Below are 16,332 nucleotides of genomic sequence, written 5' to 3'. Positions count from 1 at the left end.
TTTTTTTAATAGGGGAAGAGAGAAGGTGGAAGGTGGTGGGAACAGCTACAAGTAATTATAAAAGCTGATTAGACCCCAGCTGTATGGGTTTTTAATTAGCCCACGTCTAGCGTTAATAGTCACTGTTGGGAGGATGCTAGCGCTCCTTAAGTGAGCTAGGGGAAGTGTACTGTCTGCTCACACCTGCCCTGTGCAGTGTTACTAGCGTATATCCAGCAGTGCAGGCCAAAACTTTGTCCCCTTCTGTCTTTCAGTTAAGTCGTAGTCCTTTTGCGTCATTCAAGGCAGCTTCAAAGAGTGTTTTGTGCAGAACTGAGGCAGGCTACTTTCCTGACGAACCCATGAACTGATGCCTAATGAAGGAGAGGAACGTAAAGCGCAGAACTTCACGTATTTTTTAAAGCGTTATTAACAAGAACCGCAGAGAATCATTTCAAACTGATCAGTGAGTTAGCAGTACCGTCTAAGCCCGTTGGGGCAAAAGGAGTTCAAAAGGTTTCAAGACATCCTGCCTTCTCCTTCCTCAGCAGAGCGTCAGGTTTCTGGAATAAGCAGAAACAACACTATGCCCGTGAGTGCGTGTGCCAGCCCCAGTCTGCCCAGGGGAGCTCTGGCCTGGAGACAGGCTTTGCCCCATGGAGCTCGTGTCTTCAGAATATGATCTATTTTAGTCACATCCTTGTTTTCTCCTCTACCACATGCAGGGTCATTAAAATATAGTTCCTTTGTCAGAAGCCCTGTAGGAAGGACACGGGGGTTCAACGTGAAATTGGAACGACGGAGCGGGTTTGTTGCCCTTTGCCAGCTTTTAATTTAAGTGGAGTTAAGCAACCGTTAAGCAGTGTGCAGGGAATTTTTGAGCCACAGCAAGGCTGCAACCCTCGGATAAGAGCGAGCACTGTTACCTTCACTACTGCCTTGGCTCAGTGGGCTGAATTCTTGCCCAAAGTGGGAAGAAATTTGGCGCCACCTTTGCAGCGGTCAATGTCTGGAGGAGTGCTAGAGCTTTATAGGAGCTGGCTGCAAATTAAGGCCTTGATCAGGCAGGGACTTAGGGACAGGCTTCACCTCATTTGTGCGTGCACAAGCTAAGGCAGTGAACGGCACTAAGTGCCTCTTTCTCTCTGTGGACTAGGGAAGGAGGATAGATGAGAAGCTGCGCTACATCATGTCCGATTTCTGTTTAGGCACTTAAACGCCTGTTGATTTCAAGGGAAGTTAAAGGCTATGGGTCTGCACCTTAGCATTTACTATGAGTTTTGCTGTCTGCAAATTGGCCTGGCAGTTGCCATTTGTGTCACTTGGGCTTCCCTATGTCCCTTAGGGCCTGAAACATATCCCTCCTCCCCGCCCCCGTAACTGGAGCAGCCTGGGATCTTGTCATACCGCAGGGCTGAGAGCTGCAGCTGTTTTAACGCTGAGCTCTGCAGCAGGGTGGCAACAGCGCAGAAGAGTGGATGAAAACACTCAGCAGAAAAATGGTCCCACTGTCTTCAGGAAACCGTTGCCCAAACCGTGCGAAGCCCCCAGATAACGTTTTCTCCTTCTCCTGCAGCTTGTAGGTACTTCTTTCCCTTCCCCACCATCACAGCCACCTCTCCCACCGCAGGCGCCGCATACCTCCAGCAGCGTAGGTGAGGACAGCTCTATTTTAGTTGACTTTTTTTCTGGGCGGTGATTCGGATGAGCTTGTCTGTGAATATAGATTATGGGGTAACCTCAGCCCTTGCTGCCTGGCCTACCCTTCCAAGTACTGCTTCAGGGCAAAGGTATTGCCTTCGTAGGGACCCTCAAGCAGAGAGATGAAGACAGCCTGTCCCCTCCACCCACTTTTTCTCATGCCATCGCCACCCCACTGACTCTGTGGGGAAGGCAGGGTCACACAAGGCTTCCCTAGCAGACGTGACCTGAGAACCTGCAGCCTGGACGCAGGACACGCTGCAGGAAAATCGCACCCATCAGATGACGTGATGACCGCGGTGGCATTCATTCCAGTATATAGGTTTGTATGGGTGTGTAAACACTCCCACGCATGCTCCTGCCATTAGTAGTGGGGATTAGAAGTAGTCAGGTTTGGAAGCAAAGGTCATATTTGTTTGCCTCCTCTACATTGTTGCAAGCTTTAAAAACGCATGTTTCTCTCTGTTACTGCCTCCTGTGCTCCATTCACAGGTTGTCCAAAGCCTGGCAAACAGCAATATTTCCAAAGCTGCACTACTGCTCTTAGATCTTCCATCAGCAATCACCCACATTGCCCTGCACTGTGCATGCCAGACCATTAAGTGCAAGCAAGTTGTAATGAACGCATTTTGCACTGGTGTAAGGCTCTGCACAGTGTCGGGAGCAGCACCGAATCTCCTCTGTAGCCTTGAACTGTATCAGAGAAATGAGAGTGCAGTAGATGTTTCTTTAAGGTTTGTGAGTTTTCTCTGCTGTTTTCCTCGCTCTTCCTTGACAAGACCCAAGTCGATGTGGGAACGTGAAAGTTCAGTGTGTGAGAAGAGTAACTGCCTTATTTCACTTTAAATTTTGATTTCTAAAAGGTGAAAGTCTGTTTTTGTGCCAGTCCCTATATAGCACAAACAGTGCCTGGACGTAGGAATGAGAAAGATGTTGCAAGAACACACCTTAAAATTCAGGTTAGGGATTTGAATTAAAAGCGTAGCTGTGTAGTAAAACCATATTCGGTTAGACTACCAAAAGTCATGACTAGACATAAAATCTCCTTTGTCATCCTTATTTGAATTCTCCTTAATTATTTGCTGGAAATTGACAAAGTTTTCCAGCCAGTGCCAAAGGAGTGATTCATGCCTTCTTTGGGTTTCTGAATCACTAAGAAAGAGTATTAAATATTAAATGTCCTGGGTGATGCTACAATTCTGAGATACGATGAGAGCTGTCGCTTTCATTGGAAATTTTGCAGTTACAAATCAGGTGTTTTTTAATATATTTTAAACAGATAGTGTCTCAATTCTACCACTCTATCCTGAACGTTATGAGGTTACGTATAGACATGACCAGAGCTGAACCAGCCGCTGTGATTGAATGAATATCTTGATTCAGTATAAGGTATATTAAATTCATTATCTGGAGGTGTTTGCAGAAGGCTGCAAATCAAACCAGCCCTTGAGCCGAAGCATATTACTCTCTGCAATAAAATTCTGAAGCTTGCAGATTCTGAATGCAGAACTGCATTGTAAGGCATACTTTACAAATCTAAGCTAGCAGTATCTTAATATCCTGTCATTAATGTCTCTTTATGTAATGGTGCAAAAGTTCTTCCTTGCAGTAAGTGTGGTGGCTGCATGTCTTTGATGTCGGTAGTTTTATTTTGACAATAACAAGATATTAAATATGTGCTGGAGAGTCACTCTATATGAAAGTCCAGGTAGCTGAAATTTTAAAAATGATGCTTTAAAGTAGTGGTTTGGTGCCTTGGAGTTTTAAACAGCCAAAGTTGAGAATTCATGCAAGTGTAAGAATAACTCTGTCATTACAAACAACTGAAATGTGTAAAAAGTAGAATCAAGATTTTTCTAGATAACAGGCATCTTGTCTGGTTCTTAAACGTGTGCCTAAGTCAAGCCTTGACTCAGAAGGGGCCTTGGTTCTTGGCTTCACTGTGCGGTCTTTGATGAGAAGACCAGGTCAAGAGGTTTCTGTCCTCTGGTGCAGGGTACTGCTCCCGTTCTTCCAGCCTCCAGGCGTGTTTATGGGGCTGCGCTGGGAAGCAGTTGGTAAGCTGACCTCATTTGGAAAAAAAAAAAGTTTAAAAACACCCGTTTTCTAAGTCAAAAATCTATTCCCTAATCCAGTTCGCAGCCTAGCCACTTAAGCAGTGGTGCTGAAACAGTGCAGGTGGCAGAGCAGAGGCAGCAACAAGCAGGGAGAGGAAGGGAAAAGGAGGGTATCGCTGCCAAACTGTGTATATCGTGAAACCGTGGCACTAGGCTCAAAAATCCCTGTTCAGTTCTTGAATTAGGCCCTGGTTCAAAAAGGCACTTAGATATGTGATCTAGCCCATCTGTAACCAGGAAGGAATTTCACTACTTGCTTAACTCCATGCATGTTTAAGTGCTTTATTATCCAGGGATCAATGTGGGAGGGATAATTCCTCGATTCAGGGTTTTCAGGACCTTTGCTCAAATTGTAGGCATCCAGTGACTCCCCCAGCAGCAGTGGGATTGTGGATGTGAAGACATTTACTTCCATGAGCAGGGGGACGTCGGCTCGAGGCTGGCCTACGCTGACATCCTACAGTGCCGCCTCTGCGCCGAGCAGCCGCGTTCCCACGGTCCAGCAAACACCCACCGGGAAGTTGTGCCATCTCTCAGTCAAGCTGCTCAGATGCAGGCCCATAAACGCATTTGACCGCTGCTGTGGGTGGGAGTTAGTGAGTTCCCCTGGGCCGTGTGGCTATAACGCTGTCCCAGCTCCCTGCTGCGCTGGGAAGATGAACGCGATGGCCCCGGCGGGCCAGCTGGAGACGTCGGGGATGGGGAGAGGGTGACGCCAGATCTCAGGAAAGTGGAAGACTTCATTTCTGGTCTTTCTCCTGCTGCTTATGCCCTCAGAGAGAAGAGCCTATCTGAGGGCACGTCTTGCATGCTCCTTCATATTTCTTCACTGCTCCTTTACCGCCTAGCAGAGCCAGCCTGGACAGCGGCAGTGCTCATCGTCCCAGGTTTTGCGTCCGGGCGGGGGCTGGGAGAATGAATCAGTGCCATTGATTAAAACTCCTGACGCTCCCGGTTTGATGTTGGATCCCTGTGTCGCGTGTAGTGCCACAGGCTCTGCTTCTGATGAGGATGAAAGGAACTTGGTGTCTCGCATTGCACTTGAAGATGAAAAGAGTCAGAAAGCCTTTTGCTTCCCCTGAAATAACAGGCCACTTTAAGGCAGCTTTCAGTTTCAGCTACTGGCTGCAGCTATTTAAAGGATAAACATCTCTTGAAAAGCTCATTGTAGCTGGGTTGCTTTCTCAAATCACCATTTTTGTAAGCCACAGCTATTGTACTTATAGCAAATTAGTTCCTGGCGTAAAAGGGTGGGGTAAATTTGCGTCTATGTTGTAAATACAGAAAATTCTGCCACGAGACAAGCTTGTGATCTCTCAGACTTTTCACATACACTGAAACTTGTATTCTGCACTGCAAACATTTCCAGGAGGTGTACTACTGAGGGGATGTGGTTCCAACACACTTTTCGTAGGCACCGGAATAATTTGTCTGAGCGTACAAAGATGATTTGGATGATGGCCTCTTTATGTCCCTGTCTCCTGTGCTGCTTGGGAAGGCTTTGGGCATAGGGGATCTTCCCACATCAGTCCTGTTACGGCAAATCACTTAAATGCACTAATAGTTCTGCTAACATTGATGTATTTATCCATGCGTCTGAGGCTGAGCATGTGCTTAAGGTTTCCATATTTTTAGCACTGACATTTTCCTGCAATTTCTTAGGGGGTTGAGGTCTTTTCTCCTCAGTCATATATGGTTGTAAATGGACAGAGTGTTAAAAAAAAAAAAAAAAAGGAATGTGGAAGGGCAGAGGCATAAAAATAGCAATATCCCGTATATCCTGCTTGCTTTCCACCAGGTGAAAGATGAGGGAGGAGGTTATGAGTGGCAGGCTGTCACATTTTAGCATTTGCAGTTCCAGTGAAAGGACCAGCGGAGAAGCAAAATGAAGTTTTCTCCTTGTGTCATTTGAGCTGAGAGATGGGGGTTTTAATGTAGGCTTTTGGAAGGACTCAAAGGTAGAGAATGCTGGCCCCAGTCCAAGGGAGATGGATTAGGGACGGGAGACTGGTGGAGCACTGAAAGGAAGAATGCACGAATCTTTTTTGTGCCGCATGTGTGACAGCCAACTCTTCCCACACCGTGACTGCGGGCAGTGGTGTGGCTTACTGGGCCCACTCGCTCACTTTTGGTCACCTCCCATCTTTAAATGGTGCACTTACTTAATTTGAAGAAAGTGCCTGCAATCAATAAATAGAGATCCTTTTATCTTCCTCATCAATCTCTTGTTAATGAATGTGCAGGGTTCTTTGCTTCTTCTTTTTAGCTTCTTGGTTGCACTGCTTTTGATTTCTCAATGTATGAAAACAAAGGAGTGCAATCAAACACATGATGGAGCAATTGATACCACCTATAGCTGCTTGTTTCTTTCTGGAGAACTGAAGTCCTCTTAAAGGAAAGCAATGTTCTGGGGAGAGACCGCTTGGGCTATGCCAACCTGCGGTCCACTGGGTGTCCTTTCTTAAGCTGTGACTCAGCAGGCCCATATACAGCGTGGAAGCACCTGGGAAGACACAGTGCAGTTTTCTAGGGCCCCAGTAGTTACAAGAAGTTAGATTATTCTTATAGAATCCTTTTGTGAATGATGGGGTCTTTACTTAAAGCAGATGAATATTTGGAATCCATTGGCTTCCAAGCGAAGGACTTATGAGGCCTAATGTCCAAAAACTTCAGCAGGTTTACGTCTGGTTATGATGTGGTTGAGGAGCCAGCTGAGTGTAACGGTACGTGCTGCTCTCATTTGCAGGATGTTCTCATTTATGATTGCATATCTATCTATGCTTCATTCAGAAATAGTCCTGTATCTTTGTGGTTGCCTTCAGATAATGGTCCTCTGCAGCATGGTAATATGAAATGAACCGTTTAGAACCCATAAAACTGGAGGAACAGGTACAGCTTGTCCATCCTCATCATAGGCTGGCGATTAATGCTGGTTTTTGCTTTGTGTCTCTTCTTGAGGCTTTTGGGAATGGGACTTAGCAAAGTAACCCCTGACTCGACACACAAAAACACTCCACAAAAATCAAGTGACAGTTTGCAGAACTGTGTTTCAGGCTGTCGCGTAATATATAGCAAGAGCTGAGATCTCGGCCGTACGTCAGCTTCATTCGCCCAGAAGCACGCTCCTGTCTGCTCTCTGCCAAAGAGACCCAAGCCACATAATAATCAGAAAGAAACTTTTGCACAGGGACCTAACCTAAGTACAAAAAGGCGAAGCCTTTCCTATCTTATCTTCATGTTGGCCGCCGATGGGCCACCTTAGAAAAATTTTGCACCTGCCAGGCCACGCTCCCTCCTGTTTTCTCCCAGGGTCTTCCTTTCTATTAACTGGCTGCGGGCACTTTCCTGAGGGGCTGACCTCCCCCAGCCCGGGCCAGGACCCACGTTTAAGCACAGCAAGCCAAAGCTAGTGTGTTACTATGGAAATGTAGATGTCCCAAAACCCGTGGATTCCCACGCTGCTTCAGCGCGGAGGGACAAAAGGGGGCCTAAAAACAGCAGGTTGTCCCTTGTACCTGGAGGAAGGGGGGACACGGTGGGGGGGGGGGGGTTGCCGAAACGGCGCTGCAGACCTGGCTGCGGGAGGAAGGAGGAGAAGGAGGATGCTGAAGCCGGCAGCCCGGGCGCCGGGTGCGGAGGTGCGGCGGGGAAGGGACCTGCAGCCGGGACCGGCGCCAGGCTTGAAGGCGATGCGGCGGCGGTCGGTGCCGGCGGCGCGCCGGCGAGGGGGAGGCCGGCCCCGGCAGGTGGAGGGAGCCGGCGGGGGGGAAAACCGCGGGAGGCAGCAGGAGCGACCCTGGCTCCAGCTCCGCCAGCAAGGTGTGAGCGAAGCAAAAAGGGTAGTTTAAAGGGGAGCAGTGAAACGGGGAAGAGAAACGAAGATTACGGGAAAGAGTTTAAAAGAGTTAAATGCGGGTGGTTTGCCTAGAAAGCCAGAGCAGGGAAAACGCAGACCTGACAGTGGGTTAAAGGTACTACAGAAACCGCTCAGAGCTGCCTCGGCGGGGCAGACTGTCTCACTGGAAGTAGGAAGGTTAAAAAATTAGGCACGAGTAGAAGAGGCGAGATGCTTTAGGAAACTTGCGCCGAGCGCTCGGAGGCTGCCGTCTCTCATCAGTGCGACGAGGAGGGTGTTCCCAGCTGGTTCTCAGCTCGCAGCCAGCCCTGAGGAGCGCTGCCTCAGCTGCGCACCTGAGGAAGGACTAGCGTGCAGGAAAGCGCGTCTGCTTTCCCCAGCTCTATCGGTTAATTCGATAAAAGACGCATCTCCCTAGAAACTTGCTTACTTGTATCCCCAGGCCATCGCGCCGTGCTGCTGTCAGCCTCCTCCCTTCCTACGGTGCCGGCGTTGCGACCGCTCTTTGAAACGAGAGGCTTCGCTCGTGCACAGCGTTTTCTGCTCGGTTGGCCCCGTGGCTCGCGCAAGGAGCTATGCACGCAACCGTGCTAGCGGCTAGCGCTGCGTGAGGGTACCGACCGCACCGTCAGCCTGCAGGCCAGGCACCTCGGCCGGGGACTAGGGCGTACGGCCACCTATCGTTGCATGTTCTTCCAGCTAGCGTTGCCCTACCGTTGGCTGTGCCTTAAGGTAAAAATCTCCAGGCACTCGCACGTGGTAGCGTCGTGATTGCTTCAGCTGGGCTGCTGCAGCCTCGCAGGAAGCTTTGTGATTAGACGTTCATCAATTAGCCCGTGACAGGAGGAGCTGTGAAAACGCTGTAGGATTTATTGAGATTCTTGATCATCTTTTTTTTTTTTTTTTAATGAATGTTTCTAACGTTCCCACAGAGATCTTTGTGAATGAGGCCAGAGCGGGGGGGGGGGGGGGGGGCGCAAGGTATGGAGAGGAGGCGGGAGGAGACAGGTGCGTTTTTTGGTAACTCCCAAAATCATACAAATACAGAGGAAATTACCTTTTGGATGCCTGATTAAAGTGCCAGCAGAAAGGAATCTGGAGCAATTTGAAGGACTCGATTCTTTGTTTCCTTATGCCGCCAGTTACACTAAGGAAAAAGGGGGCTTCATGTCACCAAATCTTTGATGTAAATGTTTTCACAGCGTCCAAGGAATGAGAAATTATGTTAAAAGTGCCTGTCCTTTACGTACCTATGTCTATATTGTTGCATGGATGTATTTTTTTGTGGGAGTCAGGAGGGAGCGGAGATAGGGCTGATTCCATTGTGATTTACCCCTGTTTTGCACTGCTCTGGTTGAAATGAGAGTCAGTGCTAGATATTGGTAGTGATGGAGAAGGATGTGCAAGGGCAAAGTAGAAGCTTGTTATTTTTGAAATTCTTTGGGGTTTTGGTTTTGGGTTTTTTTTTTAAATAGGAGGCGAGGACTTAAACACTGTATTCTCATACGTTTGCAGCCTGTCAGGTCTTAAGAAGTATGCTGAAGAGCTGGGTTTAGTGCGAAGGCTTTTATTGTTTTTGGTTTTGCAGGGTTCCTTTGGAACTTGTAGAGGGCGTGGGAAAATGCAATGTAAAGAGAAAGCGATGCAAACCTCCTCTCTGTGCAGAGAGGAGGGTAGAAACGCGCATCCGCCGGAGGGTAGAATGTTTTTTTTTGTCTGCTTGTTTGCTTTTCTCTCCTTGGCCCGGCCTGACCGAAGATGCGTCCCAGCCCTCTTCTGAGCGCAGCGAACTTAACGTGGGGGCTCGGAAAGAAGCGCGGTCCCTCCGTGTCAGGCAGGGAGAAACTGCGTTTCGGGAAGCGGGCTCTCCCCGGGGGGGAGATCGGATATCAGCCTCGGCCAACCCGGCCCGTGCCCAAGCCCTGCCGCCTGCCCCCCACCCTCACCCCCGGCGCGGCCGTGGATGGCCATCTCCTCCGGCCGCGCAGAGGATGCTGAAGGAGGGCGCGAGGGCCGGCCGGCCAGCCGGCGTGCGCCCTCCTGCCTGCCTGCCTCCCTCCTTCCTCCCCTGCGCTTCGAAAGGCCCCTTTATTCCTCCTAATTGGATAAAATAGGAAGTCACTTGACGGTCCTGCCGCTGCCGGGTGCGCTGCTTTTCCCCGGGAGCAGCCCTGCGGAGGGCTGGGGGTGGGGAAGGGGAGGAAGGAGCCGGCTGCCGAGGGGGGCTGAGGGGGTGGGAAGGAGCAAAGTGAGCCGGCGCTGGTGGTGGTGGTGGTGGTGGTGGTACGGGGAGGGGAGGGAGGACAAAGAGGGGAGGGGAGAGGAAGGGAGTTACCAGCCTCCTGGCACCGCTCGTCCTTCCCAGCCCCGGGGCGATGATGTTGTTCGCAGCGATGCTCGGGCGGCAGGCACCTGCTGCTCCGTCATGATTCAGCCCCTTTCCGCCGCCGCTCCAGCGCCGCAGGATGCTGCCGCCGCCGCCGCTCTCGCTTCTGCCGCCGCCGCCGCCGCTGCCGTTGTCACAGGTTTTGCTTTTGCTCCTGCTCCCGCGTGGCGGTTGTTTTCCTCGTCCAAGCCCATACCCGCCTCAGATGCTCAAGGTGAGAGTCCTGCCTTTCGCTCGCTCTGGGCTGTCGGTTCACTTCAGTGCGGGCGGTCGGTTCGCTCCGCGCTTGCGGTTTGCTTTCTCTTCTCGCCCCCCTTTTGCCCCTCTCCAATCCCCCCCACCCACCCACCCACCCACCACCACCACCCCCGGCCCCCCGCCCCCCGTTTTTGTTTTGTTCCGTTCGCTTTTTAGGGTGGTGGTGGGGGGGGGGGGATGTTCATTCCCTCCCTTGGCAGAGCTGGAATTGCTTGAGAGGCATTTAAGGAATTATAAAAGTGGCCAGGAAACAGCAGCTCAGTAATTACGAAGCTACTCTTGTTTGAGAGAGGAGGAGGAGAGGGGCAGAGGGCTCTGGGTGGAAGGAGGGGGGGGTTCTGCTCTTTTTCTGTGCATTGCTCCTCTCCCAGTTCGGATGATGTTGCTGAACTCGGACCTCTCGCTGACGCCCGCTCTGTGATTTTTGCAGAGCCGCGTGACTATTACTGCCATCCTTTTTATTTATTTTATTTCACTTTGTTTTTCTTTCTATCTGTGTCTCACAGTAATGGACTGTGATAGAGTTAAGGCCTTTTGGAGGTGAGCTGCTTGAGAGCTGGTGCTTAAACATGTCTGAAGTAGCTGCCGACACTTTCCCCAGCCCCTCAGCTCAGCTGAGGCCTGACGCATCTCTTGAGGGGCTCCCGGCTGAGGAGAACATGCCGGGGACCCAAAGGGAGGACAGGCGGGTCCAGGGCATAGCAGGCCTTGCCGCTACCTGCTGCGTGTGCCTGGAGGCAGAGCGCCTGAAGGGCTGCCTCAACTCTGAAAAGATCTGCATCGCCCCCATCCTGGCGTGCCTGCTCAGCCTCTGCCTCTGCATCGCTGGCCTCAAGTGGGTCTTTGTGGACAAGATTTTTGAGTATGACTCTCCCACCCACCTTGACCCGGGGAGGATGGGACAAGACCCCGCTGTGGATGCTACAGCCCTGCCAGCCTGGGTGCCTTCGGAGGTGTACACCTCGCCTTTCCCCGTAACTAGCCCCGAGAGCAAGGCTGACGTGACCGTGCGAACGGACAGCTCGCCGGTGCCCTCCAAACCGTTCCTCCAGCCTTCCCTGTATAACCACCTCCTCGATGTCGGGTTGCTGTCCTCTGCCGCACCTTCGCTGCCACCACCCGCCCGGGAGCCTACCACAGCGTCCCAGGCGCAAGCGACAGAAACCAACCTCCAAACCGCTCCGAAACTTTGTAAGTAGAAAGCGCTGTTTCTTCCTTTTCCCCTCCACGTACACGCACGCACCCCAAAAAAGGGGGGGAAAAAAGGAAGCACTCAACCGCTCTGCGGCTGTCCTCGGGGAGGACACGCAGTTGGCATGCTCAGCCTCCGTGGGCTAAGGCAGGTGTGGCACGGGTTACCTTCTGAGGACGGCACCTAGGGGCCTCCCAACTTTCTTGGGGTGTGCTTGGCGATGGCCAGGGCTTCCTGTGGGACCTGCGCCAAGAGCCGGTGCCAGCCCCTCCTCCGCGTCCGCTCGCAGGGAAGCCCGTGGCGCACCTGAAGCCCTTACCTGACAGCTGTCCCACGTGGCCGGTCGGCCGATGTCTCTCGTAAATTTGATTTGCGTCCTGTGCCGGATCTTGCGTGCGTGCTCGTTTTCTTCGCTCTGCCTGCAGAGCACTTCTGCTGCCTCCTTCCTGAAGGCTGCGGCTGGCAAGCGTCCCTGCCATCCCCCTGAAGCAGTCAGGGAGAACGGTGGGAAGAAAGCGACAGTGTATTTGAGGCAGCTGGAGACTAGGAATTATTAATTGAGTGGTTAGCTTACGATCTTTCCCTTTCTCTTCTGAGCAGAGTACACATTTCTTTGCATTTTTCCCTTCCTTTAGGAGTTGAGTCTTGCTAAACTTCTTTCTCAGACGTTGCCTCGTTGACTGTAGTGGGGCAATTCAGGAAAGTGCTCCTGCCCATGAGAAGGCAGGAGGGATCAGTTTCCGAATGAGCCTTCATTCATCTTTAAAGCAAAAAACACCCAGGACACCTGGATTATTTTCTCTGTAGCCGTCACAAAGCCTCAGGCCACCGCATTGCTGAAATATAATTTCTTTGACGTGCAGCGTTTCAGGCCGTCAAATCTGGAGCAGATCAAACCAGCAGTTCCTGTGCGGTGTAGAATTGCTCAACTCTGGTAAAAGCGACGGCAGCGTGCCGTTCTGCGAGAGCGCGGGGCTGGGCTTTCCGACAGAAAGCTGCAGTCGTTCAGGGCGAGAAACTCGGTTCTGGGTAAATTGCTTTGCTGGACCCCATCTCATTTTTCTTCCTTGTGCCTTTCCTGTAATACCGCAGGATAGCCGCCCTGCCGTTAGCACATACCAGACCTCACCCTGGAGCCCTGAAGTCACTGGAAGTTTGCTACTGAGTTTAGCCCCACGAGGGTCGAACTCAGCATAGATATTGTGGCAATTAGATTAGATATGATGTTATGGGGCAAATGCTTTGCTGGTGAAAAATTGCCCGTGCACAGCAGCTGCTGTGATTTCGGTGAAGACTCTTCCAGCTGAGAGTCGGTCCTGAACAGCTCGCTATTAGGAGCAATTCCAGGCTCACTGAAAGGAAATGTTACGTACCCCTATAGAAGCCCTGGTGCCGTTTGCTTAGATATTGGGTATGACCAGGCATTGGATTAAAACTGATTTATCTGAGGGACGTGGTCTGATAGAGCAATATTGCTGTGCAGTTAAATGACACGGCTTTTTGTCTGTGTGAAGTACGCAATTGCTTGAATTATTGGGACATTTAACCAGCTTTGCAGTTATACAGAATAATACGAAGTAAGTGACTTATTTTAATAGCTGATGCAGAAAATCCTTTTTGGAGCACAAATCTCATAAGTGGTATAAAAGAAATTACACCTCTTTTTACTTCATAAAGTGACCAGGCAGCACCATCCAGCCAAAATTGCCTCTTTCCTACAAGAGGGATGAGAGCTAGATGTGTCAGAACCACCTTCACCCTCTCGAATTTCCACGTGCAAGGCGAACCTTTCTCATCACCTGATAATTTCACCTCTGAAGTAAATAAAGGGGAAAAAAGGAGATTTTTGGAGTAATCACTGACATGAAGCTGTTATCTGAATTATTATCTGCTCACATCTAGGCAATAAATGGGTGTCCAGAAATTAAGTGTCTGGGTTGGGTTTTTTACTGGAGGCTTAATTTTCGTAAGATAAATGTCTCCTAAGCGTTCTAAGGCATCTGATTTACATATAGATATGGACTGAAGGAGAGAGAGGACAGGCAATAAGCTGAGTCTGGTTTGCTTCGGGTGAGACTATCTTGTGGAAAATAGTTATTCTACCTGTGGCAAGTAATTCTGGCTATGGCAAAGGGCTGCGGTTCCTTGCAACTGTAAGAAAATAGAGCTGGAAAAGTGCATTGCAAAAGATCTGCCTAAGAATTGAGAGAGGCACAAAAAGAACTTTTTGGACAGCTCTAAAGCACTATCTTGGGGTTTTTGGAACAGCTGCATTTCAAACACATCATTGCATTTTATGTACAACAAGATTTGTTGGAGAGGTTGAGAGATTGCATCAGTGATAACTTTTTTTTATGAATGCTTTTGACAGCTATAAAAATTCTGGGAGAGATGCCTTGGGAAGTAGCATCTGCAAATTGGATTGTCCCTTCTCATGTCCCTTTTTCCATTTCAAGCAGAGTGAGACGACTTGTTCCCAGAAAGCCCCTTTTGTACTGATTTTTTTTTTATTTTAATCCAGAACTAAGAAAGAAATGTCACATCTCATATTCTGTGAGTGATGCATCCTTTCTGAATCAGGCTGTTCCATGAGTTTCCAAATCCTTTTCTCTTCTGTCTTTTCCATCTTACTCAGCATATTCCCCTTAAAGCTGTATCCTTCAAGGTCATAGTCTGTTGAGAGCTAATTGATTCTTCCTTCTCCTGGAGCCTGGGAGAGAAAGCAGGAGAGAAACAATCCTAGTAATTGTGTCTGGTGCATTAGACTCAAGACTGGTCTCCCTCCTATTATTATACTTTGCCCTTTATCAGTACCGGAATAATCTCTTCCTTTCTTTGCAGTTTCTGTTTTATATTATAATATCATTTCTCCTTAGCTGAAGCAGAAAGGAAAGGTGAATGTTTTAAAGCATTCACATATTTAGGGAGCATGTCAGTCTTAGCTCGATTACACTGGAGAAGGTTTCATTATAGGCAGGATATAGTATTACTGACTAACCTACAGTCTCTTTCATTCTGCAAAGACGCGTAGATGGAAAAATGCTAACACAGTTCAGGAACTAAGTTTTAGTCCTTCCTCGGCCCTCACTTTTGAATACAATCCCACAATTTACCCAGGTCTAGTTCTGTAGTACTACCAAATTTGTGTTTCCATAATAAAATTGAGTCTTTCTACCTGTAAACAAAACATTCCCCTCTTTACAGATCTTCCCACTGCCTTCTTCTTCTGTTTAAGCGGACCTTCCCCGAGATAAATTCAGATTTTAAATTGATCTGGAGAGAGGAGGGCTCCAGGGGGCTTCAAGCGCGATGGGCAGCCATGGATCTCCAATACCTTCCTCTTGGCCCGGTGCAGCTTCCAAAAACCCGCCTGGTCCCCGCTGTTGCACCACGGTGGTGGATCCTTTCCCTTTTGGCCTTCTTCACCTCCTCAAAGCCCCATGAGCTCACGGGCCGGCCACACACCTCCCCTGGCATTGCCAGCCGGCGGGCGGGCTGCTTCTCCCGGACCAGCGGGCACCTCCCGTCCTCCTACTGTCGGGGTCAACCAGTTTTGTTGGCCATAACACAAGGAGGTGTGCAGGGGCGTGCGGAGCTGGACCCCATGCATGGGGCTGTCGGGCAAGGTCTGCCACCCTTCCTTGGCTCAGTTTCACTGGGAGAACGGTGATTCCTTCGTGTCTCACAGGTGCTAGCTCTCACCGGGAAAATGTGGCCAAAAGAGGGAAGTGCTGGGCACTGTGAGTTAACCACCCCAAGCTAGGACCACTCCCTTCTCATATTTCTGATTTTTTGCTGCCTCTTCCTTTGTGCTTGGAGATAGCCGAAACTGCTGTTTTCTCACCCTCGGTGGGAAAGGTGTTAAAAGATTCCCATTGAGGACTAGTAACGGGTGTTCACCTAAGAAATGGTCTCAGTTTGCCTCTGAAGTAACCCAGGCACAATGGCTTTATTCCTCATATTATTTTAGAGTTAGGGATGGGGGAAAAAAAACGGAAAGAAAGCTAGTCTTTAACTTGGTTTTGTAACTTGGATTTCTCTCTGCCTCTTTCACCTCCTCTCATCCTACTCCAGTTCTGCATTTGATATCCTTTCCCCTATTTGCAGTAATTTGCAAAGGTCTCTGTGGCAGGCTGGAGGGTGTCTTTCCCTTCAGCTCTAAGTGGTGCAGCCCAGCTAAGGAATCCTGTTTATCAGTGGCAATGGTTTGTCTGCAGCAGGTACTAAGGTAGCTTTTTGTTACGTTTGTTCTGCTTTTTCTTGAAGCAGTCTGATTTTGACTGCTGCTCTGTAGTTCAAAGCGCCAGGACAATACTGCAAGATTTGATCCGCGCCTGGCAGTCTCTGATGGTATCAAGGTCAGGGATGTCTCTCCTCGGAGAGCGGCAGGGGGCTATATTCACAGGAGGGGAGAGCAGGTGGTACGTCATGGGCTCAACAGCGTCTTTTTTCTGCACTCACTCACTATTATTATGCAGGGCAGCACTGGAAGGGAGATTGCTTATTTAAAGCAGATACTGCTCCGTTTCTGATGCTATTGATGCTGATTAGCTTCAGACACCTAAGTGCCTGCATTAGAAATTTAGGCTGCCATGAGATTTCTAGCCAGCATAAAGGAAGACACCTCCACCGGGGTTGATTCTCAGTGTGAGTTTAGCAAGGGTTACTCTCTTTCTCCAAGGAGTGGATCGGGAGACTAACCTTGTAGTTCAGCTTCTGAGTGTCTGCGACAAAATACAAAGACTGAGTTTGAAAGGCATGCGTTCTCCTTGACATGTGTCTTGTGAATTAGCAATTTCTTGTCACAAGGAAGTTATATTTGTAGTCATGTTTATCTTTATGC

General features: G+C 49.6%; 1 protein-coding gene across 7 annotated transcripts in view; it reads left to right on the top strand.

The window, feature by feature from the left end:
- The window catches only part of NRG1 (neuregulin 1), a 420,325-nt gene that overhangs the window by 308,535 nt on the left and 95,458 nt on the right, over positions 1 to 16,332 (top strand). The window contains exons 1-2 of one of the 7 annotated variants that reach the window (XM_068928357.1): positions 9,974 to 10,253; positions 10,804 to 11,488. The exons of 5 other annotated variants lie outside the window; for them this stretch is intronic. In XM_068928357.1, the coding sequence (XP_068784458.1) occupies positions 10,867 to 11,488 (622 nt within the window). In that variant the 5' untranslated portion in view covers positions 9,974 to 10,253; positions 10,804 to 10,866. Of the gene's footprint in view, positions 1 to 9,973; positions 10,254 to 10,803; positions 11,489 to 16,332 lie in introns of those variants that run through there. One more of the 7 variants, XM_068928356.1, reaches the window with a different exon arrangement.

The sequence above is a fragment of the Struthio camelus genome, chromosome Z, assembly GCF_040807025.1.
Source record: "Struthio camelus isolate bStrCam1 chromosome Z, bStrCam1.hap1, whole genome shotgun sequence".
Lineage (NCBI taxonomy): Eukaryota > Metazoa > Chordata > Aves > Struthioniformes > Struthionidae > Struthio > Struthio camelus.
The sequence above is the reverse complement of the archived record's forward strand: the minus strand, read 5'-3'. Positions and strand labels throughout refer to the sequence as shown.